This window comes from Syngnathus typhle, linkage group LG8 (genome assembly GCF_033458585.1).
Source record: "Syngnathus typhle isolate RoL2023-S1 ecotype Sweden linkage group LG8, RoL_Styp_1.0, whole genome shotgun sequence".
In the NCBI taxonomy this organism is placed as follows: domain Eukaryota; kingdom Metazoa; phylum Chordata; class Actinopteri; order Syngnathiformes; family Syngnathidae; genus Syngnathus; species Syngnathus typhle.
This window is the reverse complement of record NC_083745.1, coordinates 1,803,670-1,825,143: the sequence shown is the minus strand read 5'-3', so window position 1 is coordinate 1,825,143 and position 21,474 is coordinate 1,803,670. Positions and strand designations below refer to the sequence as shown.

The following is a 21,474-nucleotide window of genomic DNA, read 5'->3' as shown; positions in this document are numbered from 1 at the left end:
AAAAGACAAATGTATTCTATTATTATTTGTTCGAACGCTCACAAGGCTTTCTAGTTACGAGCGAGTCGTGAGCTCGCTCGCTGTTAGCTTTGACACTTGCGGACCCACCACGCGCGATACTCGAAGCGTACCGTTCAAGCCGCAGCTCCCCATTCACCGATCATCGCTCACCAATGTGGGCTGAGGGCCAGAGTGCCGCCCTGCCCATCCTCCAGCAGGTGTGTGATCAAATAAACCACACACACACACACACTGGCACGCACGTTGAAATCAAAAGCCAGATCGTCGAAAAACACCCAAGGAGCATTGTTCCTATCACAAGTGGTAGCGTGAGCGAAAACAGATAAAGGCTCATTAATGTGTAAATCACAATAAAAGCCTCTTGGAGTCTGATAAAGAGCCATACAATGCAGCCAAGCACTCACCCTCGTCTATCTGCTAAATTGCTTCATTAGACTCTGAGAGCAAACAGCTCCTTATCAAGAGATATACAGCCGGCCAGGCGGGCGGGCGGGCGGTCCGTACGTTCTTGCCGGGAAGTTTGTCGTCTTTGTGACGTCATGGTCCGAGCTCGGAATATTAGAAGCACCGCGCGCCGTATGAGATTTGCTGCGTGCTGAGGAGGTCATTCCCCCTAGTGGAGCTTCAGCGACGGAACCAACCAATAAAGGATGACATGACAGCTGGTACAGATACACCGCTGCTGCTTTTGTCCCTCCATGTGGGGCTTCTTGTTTTCTTTTATTGGAGTCAAGTAGAAATGGCAATATTTGTAGACATCTGGTTTGCTTTATACTGCAACATTTGGGGTTTGGTGATGAATCCGTTCCAGAAAGTCTGACTAAACCGATTCGTATGAGATTCAAGGCAATATTTGTGGGAGGGAATAATTGATATCCAAAGAAACAGTCATTTCTCAACTTTCATTCTTGGACTCCTTTGCGCACCAAAACAGCAGCAACAAATTAGCGTCTTCCTCTTATGGGTTCCGATTCACCTGCAACCTAAATGATTAAGCACTTGAGAAAAATAGAGATTATTCATGAAGCATATCCATCCCTTTTCCACTTTATACTTTTTTTTTGTATGAATCTTGGAACAACGTGGCACCCTGGCTGACCTTGTAATGAGCAGCAAAGTGTGTTTGGAGATCAGACGGAAGCCCAACAGAGTTGTCATGTGTTAGATAAAAGCCAAGGCGTTTTCAAAGATTTGCCCTCCCGAGTTCTCTTTATTACCACACTCAACGGCACTCGCATTCAGGCCTGTCATTTCGCTGCTTCGTGTAAAAACGCCTCTCTTCTTTTTTAACTAATGAATCACAAAATATAATTCATCTCCGTCAGAGTCAAGAGCCTTTGAGTAAGTTTATGTGCATATTCAAATTAATGACTAATTCTAAAAGTCTCTTGTTGTTTTACTGTAGGTGGTGAGTCGCGTGGCGGCGCAGCAAGGCTTTGATTTGGACCTTGGCTACCGGTTGCTAGCTGTGTGTGCAGCCAACAGGGACAAATTCACCCCCAAATCTGCCGGTGAGTACTTCAACCCACCTTCAAGTGGACCAAAACAGAAACAGTCTGAAATGGCACAACATGTTTTCTTGATGTTGGTTATTGTGAGCAAACATTTGGACAAAAGTAATCCCAGCCAACTATTTTCCAAATGGGCAGCCATTTGCCTTTTTAATTTTCCTCTATTTTGTTTACGTACAAAACCACAACTAAATGGATAAACGACCTCAACGGGCCGCAGTTAGAAGTCCAAAGTTATCCCAGTTAGTCATTTTCTACGACTCATGTCTAAAGTATGCTGCTTATTTTGTGTTGTACCAAACTATTGTGAAATGTTGTTGTTGTCCCCATCTAATTAGATGTCCGATGTTCAATTAGTGCTAGCAAGTTTACACCAAGTGGCTCCTCATATTTGCCAAAAGTCGTTTTTCAGCTGCGTCGGGAGGGAAGCTACTTAAGTGGGCGGCCAGACGTCAGTGCACCATATCGATCGTCTTGTTTCTCTCAGTCTGCGATAATGTAATTGTTGTGCAGGCATGGCTCGGCTCGGCTCGGCCCGGCCCGGCAGTCTGACGGCCAGAGACTCGTCCTGGGGTCTCATGCCATCTAATAGAAGGGAGCGCAATGGTTTCAGGAAGGATGGCCCGTTAATGCACGGCGGGGCGGGGAGTCTAATTACCAAGGGTGGGGATGATGCAGGCTCGCATGTGACTCAAGGCACATCTTACTCACTGAATAGCTTCGCCTCCATTACGTAGGAGCAGAGACTGCAACGCGACTGTCGAAAAAGCACGAAGCTGACATTTACTGTTCTGTGAGCGCTCTGATCCAACGCTTTATGACTTGCGTTTAAACGTGCAAGCTCGGCACAAATCGCGGGCTAGCCTCCGCGGCGACACCGGGATGCCAATGTGACATCGGAGAGGGGGCGAAGCTGTCTGGGGCTGCTCAGAACGGGGCCCCTCAGGAGCAGCCAGACTCTTAAAAGATCAATCACACCGTCGCTTTCTCTCGGAGCATCACTTTAACGAGGAAGTTGATAACACAATTAATACAGCGTGCACATTGATGTGGGTATAAAAATCTATCAAGGCGAGTGTTTTTTTTTTTTGGTGGACGGGTAATTAAGAAACCATAAGAGAATGGCTCAGATTCTTCTTCAAGAGCAATAACTGCTCTTCCCACCTCTGTGAATATACAAATAAAAAGTGCATAAAATACACCCACACACACACACACACACACCACTACTCAAGTGCTCACAGACTCCACACTGCTGATAGTCTGGTCGTCTGCAGGATTAGCTCATTGTTCTAATCCACAAATAATCCCACGAACAGATTTTCAGTATCTGCCGCTAGGTCAGATTGCATTAGCGCTATTAACAAGTAGCTTTAATGTTAGAGCACATGCAACGATCATCTTATTTCAAGCTTGACTGCCATTCGATGTATTTGTTTAGATGGTAGCGCATTGACAAAGGAAAACAAAACTAATGTTTAATGTTTATGATTGTCTTCTAAAAACTTAAATTGACAGTGTGGTTGGTACTCCATTGTTGCGCAAACAACTACGACCCTGACAGACTTAGCTGAGGAGTTCAGGCAACAAATCAGATTATCTTCATAATCTGTCCAGGGTCTTACCGTTGCCTACCGCGGCATCTCCGAAGGGTGCCGGTGATAATAAAGATAATTAGCAAGGCTGGGTTCCATCCAATTGTTCCAGTTACATCACTAACAAATCTCTTAGTGGCCTACTGGTTTATAATCACTGGTTTATAGTATTGGCCGTGTTAGCACTAGCATCAATGCAAACGATACAAGGGATGCAGTAGTAACACTTTTCCAGTATGGGTGCTTTTCAATGTTTGATAACACCATTACATCTTTAATTGAATCACTTTAAAAAAAATTGTGTATGAATGATTTGAGTTTTTCTTCAGTCTGGACGAAAATATCCGACATGAATTGACATGTCGAGGATTAACAGCAGCTGTTCTTGGAATGATAGCAACGTTTAATGTTTAAGTCTGGAGCAGGCTGTGGCTTGTCCGTTCCTCAAAATCAAAATGATTCTCTGAGAAGTTCACAAGACGTGCCCGCCGATGGCATCTCGTTCTTTCCGTCCGTGTGGTTCGTTCGCCCTTAGCAGGGCCAGCGAGGTAAACAAGCGCTCAGGGCTGTGTCAACAGTGACCGAAAACTTCCAGGGTGCGGCCGTGGAAAACGTTGTCACGCACACACACATTAAAGTGGTCCACCCGCCGCCGTAATTCAACAGAAAGTGGGTGGAAGACGATGAACAGATCTCCCTCACTTCTCCGTCGTAGGTGTCATACTGTAAACCAGGAGTCCAAAGCAGATTTAGTTTTCATAAAAATAACAAAATAAGTTGTACTGAGAAGAAACTGCATGTTTATGCTAGCTTACAGTGGCCTTTGTATTATTATCCTCAATGTGGGGGAAAAAATCCCCAATTTAAAAAAACAAAAACAAAGTGGTTAGTCAAGACACTTATAAACATGCTGCATTTTTCCAGTTTTAAAAAAATAAAACATCCAACATTAGACTCACATTAAAATCTTCCTAAAATAAATTTGCTTCGCAATAATCAATCCCGGATCCCGGAAATGAACAGTTGGGTGTATCAATACTGAAATATCAATCGTCTGATGCTACATCTGGCAAAATATCAAGATTTTACCGTTTCGAAAACTATTGCCATTTTCATCGGTTTGCCAGCTCACTGCGATTCCAAAAATACAAACAGACAGAAAAGCCGTCGCATCCTTTTAAAATGTCGTGTTGTCGCTGAGGACGACTCTGGCAAAAGTGCCACATTCTTTTATACAGACCCAATCAACCTGACAGACTTTTTATATTTAATTACTACCGAGGGTAAGAGCAGTGCACTGAATTATTAACCGCTTTATTTTTAGCTCATCGGCCTCTCCTTTGACACCGGCTTTGCTTTGGATGATGAAATCCGCCTGCAACAGCAAAGTACCTTTCCAACTTCGCTGTTGAGTTTGTAGACTAAACACTCATTAGCTCACTTGCAGCCCTCTTGGCTCCGCGGGTCCTCCATCAGTCGCCGGCTAATTGGTTTTGCTTTACCCGAGACGCTCAACCTGGCGAAGGGGCGCCGCTTTGCACGCGCGAGACAATGTCTTGTCAAAACCGGATGAGCAAATAATTTAAATCCCTCCTTTGTTCAGGGGTTGACTGATCTGGCACCCACACCTCAGAACTAAGCCGCCTTTGCCCCCCCTGCCCCCGCCGTCATCCCTCAGGAGCTTTCGGCACACCCTCAAGTCAAATTGCGCTCGTAACAATCCTGCCGTTGTGCAAGTCCGTATCGATAACCGAGCGTCACACGCTCTCCCCGTCGCAAGTCCGCCATCCCGACCGACATTTAGGTTGAGGCGTGATAGCGCTGACAGGTGGGGCTTTCTCGCCCTCAATCATCATCGCTACGTCGGGTTGACTCTCAGGGCGAGCGAGGTTGAACTCGTGTTCACCCGCAACTTCTCGCTCCTATCTCGAATGTGTCATATTAGTCACGACGTAGCATCGCGACGGACGAAAGCCTGTCACCGCAAGATCGGAATCTAGTCGCCCGTCTTTCGATTGATCGACGCAGTAAGCTCCGCCCCTTGCCGCGAGTGGACGCAGTTGTCAGATGATGTATTTATGCAGGTGCTTTTCTCCGAGGCATCCGTCACATCACCTTGAAGACGGACGGGTGAGAAGCGCCGCAATATCTCGCCATCTCCGCTCCACTTTGCTGCCGCTCTCCGTCTTTATCTCTGACTCTCATCCTTTCTCTTCCGACATCCCCCGCCCCGTCTATCCGACAAGCCGCCCACCCCCTCTCCACCTCCCAGCCGTCTCCGGCGCTCTGGAGCCGGTAGCAGGTACAGCGGGAGCCCATTAGCGCAGAGCCCCCTGCTCTGATTGGATAAGCCGGGAGGAACCGGGAGACTGCCTCTGAATAATTGATGTGCATTGTGCAGACGCCGCCCGGACAAGGGGAAACAGACAGATCAGAGAGCAGGAGAAGAGAGTGAGAAAAAAGAAAAAGTAAGAATTGAGGAGGGGGGGGGGTAGTCATAAAATCCAGTGATAAGGTGCAGGAAGCGGCTAAACCTCGGGAGTTTCAACAGGAGAGGGACTTGAAGGGGATGACACGTGCGGGGGTTGCGTTCACATCAGGGTAAGTAAGTTAAGTGCGTCTTGTACGGAACGGGATCCGAGTTGAACGGAGGCCGAGCGAGCGTGTGCTGTCCTTTGAATTAGCCTGCTTGTTAATCTCAACGTGGAATTGCGGCGCCGTGCTTCGACAGTATGAGTGCGCCGCTAGTACGAGCAGACTAAGAAAGCGGGATCAGGACGGATCAGCTGACCACACGTTGACCTACATGCTGTAACAGGGGGTCAGACTTGTGTGTACGCTGCTGGAGACTTAGTTATCTGCTCGTTGGACGAAATGGTCCTTCTGTGTTCAGGCTTGAGGAAAAAGAAATTGCATGAAACCTTTTCACTGGCATGCTAACCCCTTCGTAAGCACCGTTTATTTTTATTCTCGTATTTTTTTTAGCAATGTTGACGGCCATTTTAAATAAATGGTGACCGCTTTGTATGAATTATTATACGCCAAAGAACCAATTAGGGTGAATTTCTTTGATTTGTTATTGTTATTCCGGATACGACTTTCTTCATGGCTGAAGTCGTCTTGAAGTTATAGCGCCACCTGTTGCTTTGACACTTTACGTGGGTTGTCATTGTTGAAAACATCGACATTCGTTTGCCTCAAAAAGGGTTTTTAGATTTTGTGCCTCGTGGGAGTGATGTCATCATGATTGTAAAATGCATCTCTGTTAAAAAGAGACGAGCACAAAAGGGCGCCCGAGCCATAAAAGCTCCTGCGGGCCATTCAATCAGCGTTTAACCTTAAAGTGGACAAGTTGATTAGCAAACAACAACCCAATGTCTCGCTGAAGCGTGTCGGAAACGATTACACGGCACCGCTTGCAGTTGAGGGCGGGGATGACTTGCAGCACTTCCTGTTTAGAGACACTTGAGTGACCTCCTGACTCACCGGTGCCATTCTGACGGTGAACTCGCGCGGCCCCGGCCGGCCGGCGTTGTTTTCGCAGAGGCTTTGACTTGTGAATCATCGCCTCGGCGCCATCCTCCCACCTAAACGGAAAGAGCTCAGTGTGACGATTGAGCCAATGTCAAGTATTGATAGCTGCGAGGGTGGAACTGTCATTGCTTGGGGCTATGATGCGTCATCCATTCAGCTCGTCTCCTCTGCTGTCTTCGCTGCAATAGCGCCGGAATGTCATCACGTTTTAATCACGGCCTTATGTAATTGCATTTGATTTTTCCTGCCCCCCTTGTGATTCCCTTAAAAGAACAGGCGGTCATGGAGATAAGTAGCACGTCTGCTTATAATTAGCCATGTGATATTTACTGACGTTGGGAGGAGGGGGAGAAGAGCTTTCTCCTTCGTCCTGGTATGGACTTGCTTGACATTCATTTTTGGCGCGCAAAATCTGGAGCCAAATAGTTACAATGATGAAATCGATTCCAAAGCATTGTCGATCCCCCATTTCTCATGTTAGCCAATTAAAACGCACCCAGTTGCTGTTCCATCATCATAAATCCTGACATGCTCCGCATTCTCCAATGTGCTGCAGTCAAATGTTAGTTTGTGTTCCACACGCTGCTAGCGCGCTAATGTTAGCTGTGTTTTAGCTTTGCAGAATACTAGCCCATAGTCTCCATCTGGCTGCAGTCCTTGTTTTTTTTTTGCTGGCCTCCATTTGAATCCACCTTGTCGCCACCCTTTGAGCGAGAAGTGAATGTAACACAGCCCCGATGTCATTTATTGTCGTGATGCTTTGCCCACCGCCCCGAAGCAAGGCGAGTAGAGCGTAGCGATACCGTGCAGTGGAAAAAAAGGGCATCAAATTGCTCTGATGCCTTCCCTGCACTGCAAAGTTTTTTTTTTTTTTCTGTATTTGGTGTTTGCTGATTTCTGTCCCTCTGTCCCGTTTAAAATGTGCAATTTGAACCCCACAGAAACCAGCACCTGCAGGAGATGTCAGACTGACTCAGGTAGAGCTGCTTTCTCTTCCTGGCTGCAGCATCTCTTGCCTTGTGACATACGTAAACATACATCCCCTGGCGGGGAGGGGGTCCGCCCACTCCCTCCATCGCCACCTGTTCTCTGTCTAGCATCCCTCCCTCCCTCCATCCATCCTCTTCCCCCCCCCTCTGTGCGCTCATGTCTGTTGTCCTGCCAGAGGTCACGGATGAAATTCTCCTCAGAGGTCCTAGCAATGGATTCGAAAGCATTTTTCGGGGGAGGGGGTTGCACATTTTTACAAGTCTTTCAAATGGTGTTAGTCGTTTCATTCCAAGTCTGGTTTCTGTCAGCTGTTCAATTCGATGGCTGAGCAGAGAGGAGGCGGGGCAGGATGAGGGCGGGGGCATCACCGCTTAAATGGCTTCCATCACATTCCCGCGAAAAAAAAGCATGACCCCCCCCCCCCTCCCTCATCCACGGGATTTTATTATCCCTCCATTTTGCATAATATTGAGCGCCCACACGGCGTAAATCTACCTGCCAGTGTTTTTACGGATGTTTCCTTTAATCATCCCACACATTGTCTCTCTCTCAGGGCTGCTTTGTTTGTTGCTGCACATTTTCCATGTAGTCTTTTTGCTCTTTTGTCCGTCCGTCCGTGTAAATACAATCGAGCCGCATGCACTTGTACGTGTTTTTGTTATCAAAGCTCATCACCGGCGGCGCGTTGGAAAATAGTGTCAATGGAGTCAAGGTGCGAGCACAGGCGATAAGAGTGCTGGCCTACTGTCAGTGTGTGAAGTTAATGCACCGAGATGAATTAATACTTCCATTATGGTTTCTGTCCAGCCCAGTTACTGTCATATCCCACCTAGCTAAAGCCATTTTGTTTTGGGATTCCACGGAAGTTACAAAACAGTAACCCCAAAAAAAGAAATTTTAAAACAACTGTACCATTAGCACTTCAAAATGTCTTTTCAGGTTGTCATTTGCATGCCAGAGCAACAGATGGCGCTGTGATCCCTAACTATAAGGCCATTTGATTTGATTTGGACTAATAGTGTCATGTTACAAACATCAAGAATGACTTAATAAATAAATAGAAATAGAAAATTGTGAATACATTTAAACATTTAGCTTTAATATGACTTACTTTATATGCCTGTATGGCACACTGACTAATTCTACATTTCTCTGGTGGCTCCCGTTCTTGATGATATGGATCTCATGTGGCAGATTATGGATTTTTCTTGCAGCTTTTTACCTTTAAATTAAATAGCAAATGTAAAAGTCACTTGAATACTGGGCAATCATTCTATTCTCAAGGTTTATTGTTGTAAAAAAAACAAAAATACACTTTGATTTGTTCTAAAGGCCTGAGAGAGTGCCATTTGCTACCCCGCCGTGCTCTTCAAGTAGAAGCAAATCAGTCTCCAAAGAGTTGTCATGTTTTCAAATGCTTGACTGGACCGTGCTAAATTGAGAAAAGGCCACCGATTGGTAGCCAGCGATAAGTGCTTCTCGTTATGTTTGTGCAAAGGCATTTCCTCTGTGACGTAAATCGGGACTGCAGAGAAGAAAATGTCATTGTGGAGTTCAGCCCATGTTTATATGACATTCATGACATTGTATAATCGGCAACTTTTCACGTCGCTTCCTTCGAACTCGCGACGTGCTCGGAAGCTTGCGGACATTTTTCACCGGCCTCGCCCCTCAATTGGAGCACGTCCGAAACTGAAGGCGCAAAAGGAACATCCAGAAATGCAAGCCTGGCTACGTGAGGAGATAATCTATTCCCAGATCTCTCCTGTTGCTTTATTTACTCGCAACGAGCGAGCGTTTACTTGTACACGATTGCAAATCGGCCTGAGAAAATGCTATTTACACATGCACCGCCATGCTGTCTTCCCCTCATTACACAAGGGTTGTCCCTCTTCTTGTTTTCTTTGAAGCGTCTTACTTTGACACGAGGAAAGAGCAAGCGCTGTGGAGGCTCTCATCTTGCATTCACTAGTACGTATCGCTTGTAACTGCATTTGACTGACAATCAATAACCAGAAGGGATTTTGTTGAGGGATCATTTTTAGAAAGGCTTTCAAGTAAACAGTTTGCTCGGTCGGTATGTATTCTTCCGCTTCTGTTTTTGTTGAACTCGTGTAGAGTTTTGTAAAGGCATTAGTTTCCTGTCACTGTTCTTGCAGTCTTGGCTGTGATGTCACTCAGTGAGTGAGTGTTTTTGTTCATCTGTAGGGAAGGTTGTTCTTGGTGCTTTATTGATGATTTCTAGCTTTGTTTTTTTTGGGGGGGTAACATAACTCAATTTAGCACAAGGAATTGACAGAATCAAACATTTTGGCTTTACACAATCAGGATTTTGGAGCTGATCAGCAAGTTGAATTCAAAAAAATCGATCAGAAAATGGACCATTCTATCCCATCTGTTTAAACGTGTGTTTTTATTGTCGGCCCCTGCTGTTTGCGTAATATTGAGAGTGGCTCCGCCCACAAATAGCGCACATAATTGACGCCTATTGAAATGCATTGGGGAAAAATGACAATACATTTATGTATTGCAATATTTTCTTGACGTAGAAATTCACGACCTAAGTAGTCTTAAAATTGACATTTTGTTTTGTTCGGCATGAGTTATTGCCAACAAAAATAACCGCAATGAGGTTATCTTCCATGGACCGATGTAACTGACTCCGATTTTGACATCTCAGGGATTTTCTTTTTCTTCTTTACCCTCAAGCATCTTCACATAGAGTCAGGGAACTTTGCTTTTAAATGATAATATGATGCCACATTTTACCCCAAGCAGGTATGAATGTCACCATACGGCATGAGGTAGTGGTGTTGGCAGGGCTTTTAACACCGGTGACTGGGAGGTGAAGACAAGGCCACAACCCTCTCGACTAAATATGCACCTTACCCCACGGCGAACCCCTCGCTCCTTCCGTTATGAATGACTCGCGGCGTTTCGTCGCAAAAAGTCATGAGTCACCGCCGCTCTTCCTCTCAGCCGGAGCGACAGCAGCAATGGCTCGGAGCTGACGTTTAAGTCTAAATGGCGGGTTAGCAGCTTGAAGAGTCAGCGGCCGAGTGTGGAGGTGGTGATTTAGTGGAGAGATAAGCGCCGCGTAATAGCAGGGTGGAATAATTCCTCCTAAACGAGAAGGCTTGGCACTCTCCGCCCACAGGGACAGAGAACGTGCTCTTTCTTTCAGTCCTTTTGCTGTTTCTGTTTTGGTTGTTGCACACTTGATTTGCACATCTGCTTATTTTTAAACACAATGTTGGATTGAAGCACTTCTGCGATTCCGGCGAGATGATTGACACAATAGCAAAGTTCACTCGTGGCAAAAACAAATAGGTTGAAAGAATTGAAGCAAATTGACACACTTATTGGAAAAGAAATGTTTTCTTTTTTTACATTTGTACTTTGTATTTAATGCATGAATAATATTCAAAAATATATACATCCATCCACTCCAAAAGGTTTCTTTTCTCTCATTGACAGCTCTCAGGTCTTCCTGTTTGCTTAACAGCAAATGCAATCTTCACAGGAGCAAGCCCAAGCCAAAAGCAAGCACTATCTAACGTTTAAGCAATCAATCTAAAAGCCAACTCGAAACATCCATCAGTCACCAAGACTTGGCTGACTGCAAAAGCGTGTGACTTCAAACCACATCTCGATGAAATAAAAGCAACAAAAACAAAGGCCGTTGCCGTTTCAATACTTTTGTTTTTGTTATGCGCTAATATCACATCTTTATAAACATGACATCATTGTATGAATAATTGTGAGTTTATATGAATGTATTTAATTCATATATCGATGTGTAGCTAAATCTACATGTTTGCAATTTCCCATTTATTATTCACGGATTAGCGATCTTCTTTAATTCTTCTTATTTATGGAGGTTCCATTTCAAAGTCTCTTCTAAGGTGCAGATTCCAGAAGTTGGTTTTACAATTATGCAATCAATAAAACCGTTTGGCTGGCAAAGACGTAACCTGGGAGCCAACGAACCAATCGTTTGCCTTGCAGGAGGTCTGAGCTGTAGTTTTCAAAGCTGTAGGTCATCAAAGCCTGGCCGGTCTTTTGAGTCAGGCCGCCCTCTAGAGGCTCGAGCAAGATGACAAGTCATGGAGGAAATGAAAGGCGCCGCAGTTCATTCAGGAAGTCTTAACGCATACGTTGTTTGTGTGTTGTCGTCCTCGCAGCCCTGCTGTCGTCGTGGTGCGAGGAGCTGGGTCGTCTGCTCCTGCTGCGTCACCAGAAGAACCGGCAGAACGAATCGCAGGGGAAAGTGCCCATGCAGCCCGGCATGAACAGCATGAAGGCTGGCCTCACGCACAGGTCAGTGTCAGCAAAGAAGCCCAAATTGCTCTGCTTAGCTTGTGACGCCAAGCCTTTCTTGGAAGTGGACTTGGATCTTCACCCAGTCACTCAATGATGGAGAAAGTCGAGGAAAAGATTGACTTACTCTTTTAAAACACTATATTTTGAAAGAGCCACAACATTGTCTAACCTTTTCTTCCAATTTTATTTTCATTTTTTTGAAATCCACCTCTTGATTGTGATTTGTTCGACTAAACGATTCTGTTGAAGTCAAGTGCTTATGTAGTCTTCAAGGACACACGGGATTTGCATTTTTTGGAGTGCAGGCAGAATTACTTTGAAGGGTGCTGAGCAGATTTAAAGAGGGGGACCAGCAGGGAAGACTTAAGTCATGTTTTTGGACAACATGGTGTGCTCATGGCACTCAATCAAATCAGGAGGGTTGAAGTCAAACACATCGAAAAAGGAAAAGAAAGACAGCCGCACTTTGCCAAGATTCCTGCTTGCAGGAGCTTTGGTGTTCCCGTTGGAGGAAATATTGAACATGTCATTCATCCCGAGCTGTAACCTCGGAGCGAAAACAAGCTCCCATCCAAAAATAGCAGCTTCTCCTGCACCCTGCGCTTGGCCACTTGCCTCTCCCCATCTGGTTGTTTATTGGATGGAACCCGCCGCTCGGATTGTTTTGGATAGGAATGCCTGGCATTCCGAGCCATCGGACGAACCCGAAGCCTTTTTCAACAAGTCATGTTGAACTTGTTCATTTTTTAAGGAGGTGCCTATCAGCGCATAGTCTGGCGCTGAGGTCTTGTTGTGAAAGGGATCTTTTCGTTGCCCAACACTTTTGGCACTGTGGCCAAAGCAGTTGACTTTTTAAAATTTTTTTTTGCTCGCTGTTTTCCTCTGCTGCCTCTACCTAGCTACCTCACCATTGTTTTGGTCTACGTTCTTTTATTAGTATTCATTCAAAGTCAAAGTCAGCTTTATTGTCTATCTCGCCACATGTCACAACACACAAAGAGCCCGAAATTACGTTTTTCCTCTATCCCACGGTGACGAGACACATAACACGATAGACATACAAGTACGCGACACAATATAAAAACAAGAAGGCAAGAATTCAAACAATCAATAGTAAGAGTGATGAATAAATAATAAATAAACAGATAACACAATAAATAAGAGGAGCAAAACGGAGCCAGCAAGCATAGCGCAAAAAGTAAAAAACATCATAAACAAAAAGGCACAAACAATAAATAACAAGAGTAATAATAAATAATAAATAAACAGATAACACAACAAATAAGAGCCAGTGTGCATACAGACAGTACAGACAGTAAAAGTACAGGACGCTACGCAGAACGGGGGAGCGAGTTCAGGATCCTAACAGCCTGGAGTATGAAGCTTGAATAACCTTGTTTAAAAATTGAGAGTAACAGTGTCATCGTCTGTTCTCCAGCGATGGCTCCTTCCCCTACGACTCTGTCCCCTGGCAACAAAACCCGAACCAGCCCCCTGGGTCATTGTCTGTGGTTACAACAGTGTGGGGCGTCACCAACACATCGCAGAGCCAGGTAGGTCCCCGCATGTCCGCCTCGCTGCCGCTTCACCAAAACAATCACCCGCCGATTCAATCCAGGTTCTGGGGAACCCGATGGCCAACAGCAATAATCCCATGAATCCCGGCGGCAACCCCATGGCGTCGGGGATGTCGGCCAGCGCGGGGGGGCTCAACTCTCCGCAGTTCAGCGGGCAGCAGCAGCAGTTCCCCAGCAAAGGCGGCTCCAACCAGCAGTACATGCAGCAGGGCATGTACAGCAGGCCCGCATATCCCGGAGGTCCTGGAGGATACAGCGGCAGGTAAGAAACAGGCTCCATCCCATCCTCCTCACCTGCGGGAGCATTTGATGCTGCCCGGCCCGCCATGCAAAAAAAAAAAAAATCCTTAGATGGACCGTCACTAAAAAAAGTCCATTTTCCATTTGTTAGCAATTAGCAATCCCAAACTGCTGCAACACTGACATGTATGATTTCCTACAGTTACTCTGGAGGCCCCAACCCCCCTCCTGGAGGTATGGGCATGGCCTCCCACACGCGTCAATCCGGCGACTTTACGCAACCGGCCGCTGCCGCCGCCGCCGCTGCTGTCGCTGCGGCTGCTGCTACGGCGACCGCCACGGCAACGGCCACTGTGGCGGCGCTACAGGAGACGCAGAATAAAGACATGAACCAGTATGGACAGGTACGGTTCTCTCAACATGTACTTTGGAGAGCCGTGTGGCCGAGACGCTCACACCTTGTGTTCTTGCCTCCAGATGTGTTCATCCTTCCAAATGGGTCCCGCTCAGGCCTATAACAGTCAGTTCATGAACCAGCCAGGTCCACGAGGACCCCCCGGAGGGATGAATCCCGCCAGCATGGGTTCGGGGATGAACAACCCCAACATGAGCGGGCCTCCCATGGGCATGAGTCAGGCCCGGACCCCCGGCATGGGACCTTTCGGAGCTCACGGCCAGCGGATGCCCCAGCAGGGCTACCCGGGGGGACCTCGGCAAGGCATCCCCATGCAGGGGATGAAGCGGCCGTATCCCGGCGAGGTGAGGGGCCACCCTTGTCTGTATCTGTATGCTCTTAATGAATACGAGCGCTCATGTCGTGCTTGAATGTCCTTCCCTAGGCCGGCTACGGGGGTCAGTATGGACCTAACAGTCAGTTCCAGCCACAGCAGGGACAGTACCCGACTCCCAACGCTTCTCGACCCTTGCCTTCGCCCAACTACCCGGGCCAGAGGATGCCCGTCCAGCAGGGCCAAGGACAGTACCCACCTGGCATGCCCATAGGCCAATACTACAAGGTGGGATAAAACTTAGTTTGTTATCGAGATCGACAAGGGATGATCTTCATTTCAAATGTATCCATGGGGATTTTTTTGCAGCAAGAGCCGTTTAACGGGCAGAGCACCAACTTCTCGGGTGGCGGCTACTCATACGGGCAAGGAAATGGGGTAAGTTGTTAAATGCTCTTATTTCATGAATGGATTTCAACTCCTATTTGTTTGCCTTTTTCTTCCAGCCCCCCAGGCCCGGTAACTACCCTCACTCGCCAGTACCTGGCAACCCCACACCACCCATGACGCCCGGTAGTAGCATTCCACCATACTTGTCGCCAAACCAGGACGTGAAGCCCCCGTTCCCACCTGACATGAAACCAAATATGACAGCGCTTCCTCCTTGTGAGTCAACCGATAATTGACCCATATTTTATTTGTATAAAATATAATTTTGTCGGGCTCACAGCTATTACCAACGAGGAGCTGCGGCTGACCTTCCCGGTCCGGGACGGCGTGGTGTTGGAGCCCTTCCGCCTGGAGCACAACCTGGCTGTCAGCAACCATGTCTTCCACCTGCGGCCGTCCGTCCACCAGACCCTCATGTGGAGGTAACGGGGCTCGCTTTAAAACTCACACTTTTTTGTTCTTTAAAATGATGGGAACATGGGAAGATCAATAAGACAGGAGCCGAGCATTTTAATTGCTAGCATATGAAAAAACGGGAACGAAATGTCATCGGATCAAACAAAAGCACAGCACATGATAACCTAACCGAGAAAACCACAACAAGTCGAAATAATGTTTTTCTTGCCCTTTTTTGCGGGCTGTTTCCAAGCGATGAATGCAGTGCAGATGACGCTGAAAACGTTCCCAGTGATGCTCCTAAATATTGCCAATCCATCACCTCCGCAGGTCAGACCTGGAACTGCAATTCAAGTGCTACCACCACGAGGACAGGCAGATGAACACCAACTGGCCGGCGTCGGTCCAGGTCAGCGTCAACGCCACGCCGCTCACCATCGAGCGAGGCGACAACAAGACCTCCCACAAGCCCTTGCACCTGAAACACGTGTGCCAGCCGGGAAGGAACACCATCCAGATCACCGTCACCGCCTGCTGTTGCGTGAGTGCGGCTCAGCAATCCGGAGAGAGTCCATATTTAGTGGGACGAAAACGGCAGCCGCTGTGAGGATTGGACTTGAATGCATGTTTGTGTGTTTTGCTTTGCAGTCGCATCTGTTTGTGCTGCAGCTGGTCCACAGGCCATCTGTGCGCTCCGTCCTCCAGGGGCTCCTAAAGAAGAGGCTCCTTCCCGCGGAACACTGCATCACCAAAAGTACGCCACCGTGTGCTAATATCTCAATTACCCTGCTGCTGCTTTTCATGCTTTCAAAATGTTCCCACAAGGGCGGGCTGTGCGTTTGCTACTCGGGCTTACCTGACTTCAATCGGCCGAGAGAAATGAAATAAAGCCAATAGACAAATGAATGTTTCCTCTCTTTTTGCAGTCAAGAGGAACTTCAGCAGTGTGGCAGCCTCGGCGGGCAGCACCACCCTCAACGGGGAGGACGGCGTCGAGCAGACGGCCATCAAAGTGTCGCTCAAGTGTCCCATCACCTTCCGCCGCATCCAGCTCCCGGCGCGAGGCCATGACTGCAAACACGTGCAGGTATGGGCATGTCGAAGAGCCGTTGGCAGAAATTCCTTCATTCTTCGAAAGAAGTGCTCATGATGTCATTTGCAATGTCTGCAGTGCTTCGACCTGGAGTCTTACCTGCAGCTAAACTGTGAGAGAGGCACATGGAGGTGTCCAGTTTGCAAGTAGGCCAACTAGTTTTCATTTTGAAAAGATTTCTAGGTTCAAAATAGTGGCCTCTACATCTCAGCTAGGAACTGAAAAAAACATGTTTGCTCTCCCTGCAGTAAAACAGCATTACTAGAAGGTCTCGAAGTGGATCAGTACATGTGGGGTATCCTCAACGCCATCCAAAAGTAAGTTGCGACAACAACAAGCTACGTCATGTCAGGTCCGCACTTTGAACTAACGCGCTGCCCATTGCTTCGTCAACAGTTCAGAGTTCGAGGAGGTCACCATCGACCCGACGTGCAGCTGGCGGCCCGTGGCCATCAAGTCTGAGCTGCACATCAAAGAGGACCCCGACGGGCCGGTGGCAAAGCGCTTCAAGACCATGAGCCCCAGTCAGATGACCATGCCCAACGTGATGGAAATGATCGCCCAGCTAGGGCCCGGAAGCGGGCCAGGGGCCGGCCACGGTGCTGGACCCGGTCCCAGCCCTTATCCCCCGCATCATCCCGGCCAACATGCTAGTGGGAATGGAGGAGATTACCCGGGAGCAGGTAATGAGAAAATGTGGGAGAGTTTGCACTTCCTATCCAGGGGAACCTCAAAAGTCAAACAAACAAGTTCTTCTAATGTCAACTCATGTTTTATTAGTCATCCCACTGTGGTTGTACGGTACACATGCCATGAGGTCACTGAATCTGTTTGTTTTGCTCTATCAAGGCCACCCTTACCACAGCCAAGGGAACTTTGACTTCCCTCATGGGAACCCATCTGGAGGCGGTGGTGGAGGAGGAGGGGGAGGAGGAATAGGGGGTCCCCCTATGAGTGACTTCATCCACGGCCCGCAGCTTTCCCACCCGCCAGATGGGCCTAGCGGTCTTCTGTCCCAGGACAAGTCCCTCAACCACGGCATGAATGACACGGTGAGTAGCGCCGATGCTACTTTACATTGAGGCTGAGGATACAAGAGGTTCAGAAATCCCTTACTTATCCTACACCCGAGTACTCGAGCAGAACTAGAGAAAGCACAACTCGATATATAGACCACCATATAGTCAAAAAGCAGTTGATGAGAGGTTGAGATTTTGCTTGGTGGGCCGAGACCGGCCGGACAAACGGACGGAGGTGTGCGCTCATATGCTCACCATAAAGTGTTGCAGCTGTATGTGTCTGCTCATCACAGCTTCCATTCTCAAGGGCCCGGTTCACATTAGTCACGCTGCGACTCATATCACTCTTCCCCTCTCTACACATCTCTCTCTCTCTCTCCATCTGCTGTTTTCCTCTCTGGCTCCCGCAGATGTCCCATCCCGATCCGTCCCATAACTCCATGCAGCCGGGCTTGCATGCTTCTCCCCACCCCGGTGGCCTATCGGGGCCCTCCCTGCATCACGGCGGCAACGGCCAATCGGGGCCGCCCTTGCATCACGGCGGCGGTGGGCCGTCGTCGTCGCAGCCGCCTCGCCCGCCGCCGCAGCCTCAGCCGCCCGGCCAGAACGCTCACCCGCACGCCGATCTGACGTTTAACCCCTCGTCAGATGGCCCGGACATGCCCGAACCTTCGCTGGATGTAAGTGTGTGTGTGTTTGTTTGCGTGGTCACCTCAAGTGCATCAGATGAAGCTTGATGTGGCAAAAGCACAATTAAAAGAAAGTAATCATTCGGGATGCCGGAGAACCGATACCAGGTATCACTATTGGGCTGATAGGATCTTTCTTGAAGGGATCTATGAAAGGCAAAAAAAGCTTTCGATGGTGTGCACAGTTTTGCAACCACCTTAACCATCTCAAAGCATTATAACACCGCTGATGCTATTTGTTAGCCCGTCAATAGCATTTCCCACTATGTGTTAGCGTTATGCTCACGATGGTTTGTATTTTCATACTTTTCACCTCCTTCACTTTTAACGCTAATTGTTCCCATTTTTCGGGTCGTCCACAGCTGCTTCCAGAGTTGGCCAACCCGGACGAGCTCCTCTCGTACCTGGATCCTCCCGACCTTCCGGCCAACAGCAACGATGACCTTCTCTCCCTCTTTGAGAATAACTAACCTGACCCCGATCCCCACTTCCTCCTTTGGAGCTCACCTCACAGGGCGACGCGTTTGACTGTCCGGTCCACAGACCCGTTGCCCGCCTCCCACTTTGACACTTGAGACTGCTTCCTATGCGCACACGTGCACACTGTCTTTCTAGAAGATGTGCTGCATTGGACGGTGGAAAGAGAAAATAAAAAAGAGGGGACGGTAACGCCGCTCATCCCGGCACGTCTTTTTGTGTAAAGTCCACCAACAACATCCCAGGCCTAAAAGAAAAAAGGCAACATCATGCATATGTATATACTTGATATACATGTCTATGATACCTAATCAAGTGTGCAGCTATTACTATCATCACCTGTAAACGACAAAAGCCAGGAGACAAGGAAAAGCTTTTCTTTTTTTTTCTTTTTATTTTATTTTATATCTAAGCATGATTTGGCTTTTGTAGGAAAAAAAATCTTGTGTGTGTGTTTTCGTCCACTTTTTCAAACGTGTTCTTCCAAGACGGCAGCACATGCCGCGACCTTTGAACCCCCCCTTCCCCCTCCAGAGTGCACACGGCAAATGGAGCGCACGACCTCACTGAACGGACGAGTGCTCGTGTGGTTGTGTGTGTGTGTGTGTGTGTGTGTTGTGGTCATCCCGCCTGCAGCATATGTAAAATGGGGAGCAAATCCGCCGCCATGTTCTTCTTCCACCCCGCAGACGCTCTATTTATTATCACTTGTCACTCTTCCACATCTTTTTTTTTTTCTTCGCAATTGTGCCAATGTGTAAACATTGTTTATCCAATCTATATTTATTGCTTTAGTACATCTGTCATTTTTTCTACATCGTTGTCATTGTCTTGTGCTTTTTTTTTTCCTCCTCTCCGTCCCGTGTCACCAAAGCTGATATTTCCTATTTTTTGTTACTATTTGAATGCAACATCTGCAGTCATACAGCCTCCTTCCTTTATTTGTGCGTGCACAACTGTTGTATATACGCTTTGTGAATACTTTGTGACTGTGCAGTGATGTGCCCATCGATTACTGTCAACTAGACATGGTACTGTGTGTCACGCTCACTCTCACACACAGACACACACACAAATACTGTACTCACAAACCCACTTCCGGACTGTTCCAAATGCACTCTGGCCTTGTATCGTGTGTGTCAGTGTATACCCCCCCCCCCCCCCCTTGTCATCCTTTCATTTTTGTTTTTAATTTTAAATGTCATGTGTTGGTATTGTGTCTAAAATATGTGTAAAAGCAGCTTAGAGGTCCAAATCCCCATCTTCTCCCCAAAAATAGTATATATAGTATACATATATACATTAATTGGATACTATTAAACAAGAAAATGTTCGTTGCAAAAAATGCCTACATTTTGTGTATTTTAACCACAATTCTTTTTTCCCTTCTCGTTTGATGCAGTCAGTGAAGTTCAAAATATATTTGTTTTCACCCCATTATAGTTTTTTTTTTTAAAAATCCTTTTTATGCAAACCAAATATGATTTACTTTACTTGTCGAATATTCCTTTGAGTTTCAATGTAAGACGATGCACTGCCGCATTGGGATACGCCCTACACAGTCATGTTTGCATCCAAATTGGACTGTCCACTTTTAGCCAATGAAAGAAAAATTCATGCAAAAGAAAAACGCAAGAGTGGATTGCGAGGTTGTGACTGTAAGGGGATGTGCGTGCGTGCGTGCGCGCGCATGTGTGTAAATAATGTAAATGACAAATAGAGACCCATTAACAGAAATGTATTCATTTTTCTCCAGAGGGAGTGTGCATAGTGTATTTAGAATTTGTAAAGCTTGCATCCTCCTGTCAGACGTCCCAATTGAAATCATGTTTGACGATCGCAGACCTCGCTCACCTCGCCTGTTCATTGATGTAAATGACTTTATGTAAGCCCTCCCTTGCATGGAGGGGGGGCCCACGACACAAAATACATTTTTTTTCCCCTTTGTGTAATTATTCTGTGTATTTCTCTATGGCCTGTGTACTTTATAAAGGTGCTACAAAAGGATTCACGCCCTTCATTAGGACTTGGAGAAAAAGCTTTAGAGTTTGTAAAGGAAAACAAAAGTCATCATGTCCAATTTATAGTTTTTATGCAATTTGGCAAACAACACTATAAAGGTACAATCGCAAGTGATTGGCACAACAAGTGGCAGTTGTCTTTCTCTCTCTTGGTGTCGGTTCATATTGGTCAGACAAACATTGTGATTTTTAGTCTTGCAAATCTGTATGTAGTTAGATGACGTGACATCCTAATATTTATCTAATAAATATGTATTCCGATGAAACACAATGTGACGTGCCTCTTGATACTCAAATTTAACTGTTTCTAAACTGTAATTTACACCGACAATTTGTTTTAAGCATTCTTTGGGGCTTGACTAGTCACTGTCACGATAGGAGATACCGCTAATTTATTTCACACTCATGCTTTGCACAAGTTGTTTAAATCATTTCAGAAAATAAAATGTCACAGGGATATGCTGTAAAATGCCCTATCGCCAACTACACAACTTCTAATATATATATATATATATATATATATATATATATATATATATATATATATATATATATATATATATATATATATATATAAAATATTTATTTCTGATTGATAAAAAAAATATTCAAATAATTATTTAATTAATTACAAATACATTTAATCATTTCTCAGTTAGAATTTTTCACGAGACTCACTCAGCACTGTCCATGGTTAAAAAGAAAATACAGGGTACCTATGATCGTTTTATTAAAATGTTCTAACAATAGACTTAAATTTGTTTCATGAAGTCTAACCCAATTAAGACGTTCTTGCATTACTTCCTTCTG

At 46.5% G+C, this 21,474-nt stretch overlaps 1 protein-coding gene across 7 annotated transcripts in view; it reads left to right on the top strand.

Annotated features, from left to right (window-relative positions):
• The window catches only part of zmiz1a (zinc finger, MIZ-type containing 1a), a 105,209-nt gene extending 84,418 nt beyond the window's left edge, over nucleotides 1-20,791 (top strand). For 4 of the 7 annotated variants that reach the window (XM_061285505.1, XM_061285508.1, XM_061285504.1 and 1 more), the window contains 20 exons: nucleotides 1,427-1,532; nucleotides 7,603-7,638; nucleotides 11,836-11,971; nucleotides 13,413-13,527; nucleotides 13,593-13,813; nucleotides 13,994-14,195; nucleotides 14,269-14,550; nucleotides 14,631-14,807; nucleotides 14,889-14,957; nucleotides 15,026-15,185; nucleotides 15,250-15,391; nucleotides 15,696-15,906; nucleotides 16,014-16,119; nucleotides 16,292-16,452; nucleotides 16,537-16,604; nucleotides 16,707-16,775; nucleotides 16,855-17,141; nucleotides 17,308-17,510; nucleotides 17,888-18,157; nucleotides 18,529-20,791. In XM_061285505.1, the coding sequence (XP_061141489.1) occupies nucleotides 1,427-1,532; nucleotides 7,603-7,638; nucleotides 11,836-11,971; nucleotides 13,413-13,527; nucleotides 13,593-13,813; nucleotides 13,994-14,195; nucleotides 14,269-14,550; nucleotides 14,631-14,807; nucleotides 14,889-14,957; nucleotides 15,026-15,185; nucleotides 15,250-15,391; nucleotides 15,696-15,906; nucleotides 16,014-16,119; nucleotides 16,292-16,452; nucleotides 16,537-16,604; nucleotides 16,707-16,775; nucleotides 16,855-17,141; nucleotides 17,308-17,510; nucleotides 17,888-18,157; nucleotides 18,529-18,636 (3,129 nt within the window). In that variant the 3' untranslated portion in view covers nucleotides 18,637-20,791. Of the gene's footprint in view, nucleotides 1-1,426; nucleotides 1,533-5,392; nucleotides 5,729-7,602; nucleotides 7,639-9,010; nucleotides 9,623-11,835; nucleotides 11,972-13,412; nucleotides 13,528-13,592; nucleotides 13,814-13,993; nucleotides 14,196-14,268; nucleotides 14,551-14,630; nucleotides 14,808-14,888; nucleotides 14,958-15,025; nucleotides 15,186-15,249; nucleotides 15,392-15,695; nucleotides 15,907-16,013; nucleotides 16,120-16,291; nucleotides 16,453-16,536; nucleotides 16,605-16,706; nucleotides 16,776-16,854; nucleotides 17,142-17,307; nucleotides 17,511-17,887; nucleotides 18,158-18,528 lie in introns of those variants that run through there. The other 3 variants (XM_061285509.1, XM_061285511.1, XM_061285510.1) reach the window with 3 other exon arrangements.
• Nucleotides 20,792-21,474: the final 683 nt, after the last annotated feature.